Source organism: Gracilinanus agilis, chromosome 4, assembly GCF_016433145.1.
Source record: "Gracilinanus agilis isolate LMUSP501 chromosome 4, AgileGrace, whole genome shotgun sequence".
NCBI classification, from domain to species: Eukaryota; Metazoa; Chordata; class Mammalia; order Didelphimorphia; family Didelphidae; genus Gracilinanus; species Gracilinanus agilis.
The window spans coordinates 487,072,677-487,074,854 of NC_058133.1; the positions used below are offsets into that span (position 1 = coordinate 487,072,677).

At 50.4% G+C, this 2,178-nt stretch overlaps 1 protein-coding gene across 1 annotated transcript; it reads right to left on the bottom strand.

Annotated features, from left to right (window-relative positions):
• Positions 1-445: 445 nt before the first annotated feature.
• LOC123246802 (gap junction delta-2 protein-like) lies at positions 446-1,486 on the bottom strand. The gene has a single exon (XM_044675592.1). The coding sequence runs from the start codon at positions 1,484-1,486 to the stop codon at positions 446-448; it is 1,041 nt and encodes a 346-aa protein (XP_044531527.1).
• Positions 1,487-2,178: the final 692 nt, after the last annotated feature.

The window sequence follows — 2,178 nt, forward strand, 5'->3', positions numbered from 1 at the left end:
TAAGTCAAATGGAATGGGCAGAACTGTATTTTCAGAAGATTCATCTGGCCTCTGGCATGTGGGATAGATTGTAGAGGTTCTTTACAATAATTTCAGTTATTTCAGGGATTTCAATAGTACAGGCTAGAGCTGGCAGGAACCTGAGGGCTTCCTGGCCCAGGAGTCATAAGAATTCAATTCAGCAAACACTTATCTGGATACAGAAAGGGATAAAAGGAGATAGACACGGACGATGACTGGGGGGAGAGAGAAGGAGAAGGAAGAACCAAAGCTGACTTGAATTCCAAGAATCTAGGCAGGAAACTAAGCAAGGGATCAGTGACTCTAGTTTGTGAAGATTATTCCTCTGGATGCCCATCGGGACCGTTTTCTAGCCTGGCCCCTGGCACGTAGCCACTCTCCTCCGGTCCGTATCCTAGGCTGGCTTCCTCGGAGTTGGAGGTGATTATAGCCAAGACTTTTTCCTGGCGGGCATCCTCGGGGACTTTTCCTGTTGAGATGTGAGGTCCAGAGTTGGCCGGCCTGCATCGATGGTCAGAGGTATCACAGCGTGCTGTGCCGCGAGATGTCCCGACCCCCACGCGGGCAGCAGGGAGGCCTCCAGGAGGATCCTCTCCTGGCTCGAGTCCAGGAGAGGCAGCAGTCGGGGCCGGTGGGCTGGGGGCGCTTTGCCTAGGTATTGGCAGCAGTTGACACAAGCCTTGAAGAGCATCCGGAAGGTAAAGAGCCATCCCAGGTAGTGCAATTCTGCCAAGTTCAGAAGAAAGCAGCCGAGGCCAACCCCGAACATAAAGTTCAGAAAGATCATTTTCTCTGTCGCCCTGGAGACAAAGCAGTCCGTCTTGGTGGGACACGGGTACGTTTCACAGCGGTATAAATGAGGCACGTCGAACCCAAACAGGTAGTATTGCCCCACTAGGAATCCCAACTCCAGGAAGGACCTCAGCACCACGTGGGCGATGTAGATGATCAGCGCCCGGTTGGCCAGGTGGATGGGGTCCTGAGAGGTGGCCTGGAGATGCTTCGGAAGGACCTCCTCCTCCTCCAGGCTGCCGTCCTCGAAGGAGCTGGAGGCCACTAGGACCCCAGACCCCACTCCGGGAAGGACGTCCCCAGGGGCTGGCGCCAGCCTTTGCCACAGCTCCAGCAGACGGTCCCTCTCCACATCCATCCTCTCCTCCAAGGCCACCTGATGCAACACACACACAATGTAGAAAATGGACGGCGTGGCCACCAGGACAATCTGGAAGATCCAGAAGCGAAGGTGGGAGATAGGGGCGAAGCTATTGTAGCAGACATTGGTGCAGCCCGGCTGGAGGGTGTTACAGGTGAACTTGGACTGCTCGTCTCCGTAGACGGCGTCACCCACCAGCGTGACCAGGAGGATCCGAAAGATGAGGAGGGCCGTGAGCCAGATCTTACCGATGACGGTGGAGTGGTTCTGGACTTCACTCAGAAGCCGGCCCAGAAACGACCAGTCACCCATCTGTAAGCGTAGAACGGATCACAGAATTCATTTGCTTTTACAAAAGTTTAGCAATGTCTTAACAACAACAACAACAACAACAATTCCATGGCCGGGTCCCAGTATCTTGCCCCCACAGAACCTTCCCTTGAACCAGAGAAAATCAGTGAAGTAGTACCAGTTAACTCTACATTTTTTTTTATTATTATTATTAAATTAAAATGGGGCAGCTGGGTGACCCAGTGGATTGAGAGCCAAGCCTAGAGACGGGAGGTCCTAGGTTCAAATCCGACCTCAGCCACTTCTCAGCTGTGTGACCCTGGGCAAGTCACTTAACCCCCATTGCCTACCCTTACCGCTCTTCTGCCTTGGAACCAATACACAGTATTTATTCTAAGATGGAAGGTAAGGGTTAAAAAAAATTAAATGAAAAAAATTAAATTACATATAGAAAGTCTTTGACAATTATTTTTTGCCATTTTGCAATTCAGATTCTCTCCCTCCCTCCTCTGCTCCCCAACGTGTAAATAGTGCTTTCGGGCAGAACATATTTCTCTATTTCCCAGGTCATGACTGAAGACACATATTATACATACAATAAAAAACTCATGAAAGAAATAAAGTGAAAGACGACAGGCTTTGATGTGCAATCAGACTCCAACAGTTCCTTCTTTGGCTGTAGATAGCGGAGGTTTTGTTGGTTTGTTTTTTAT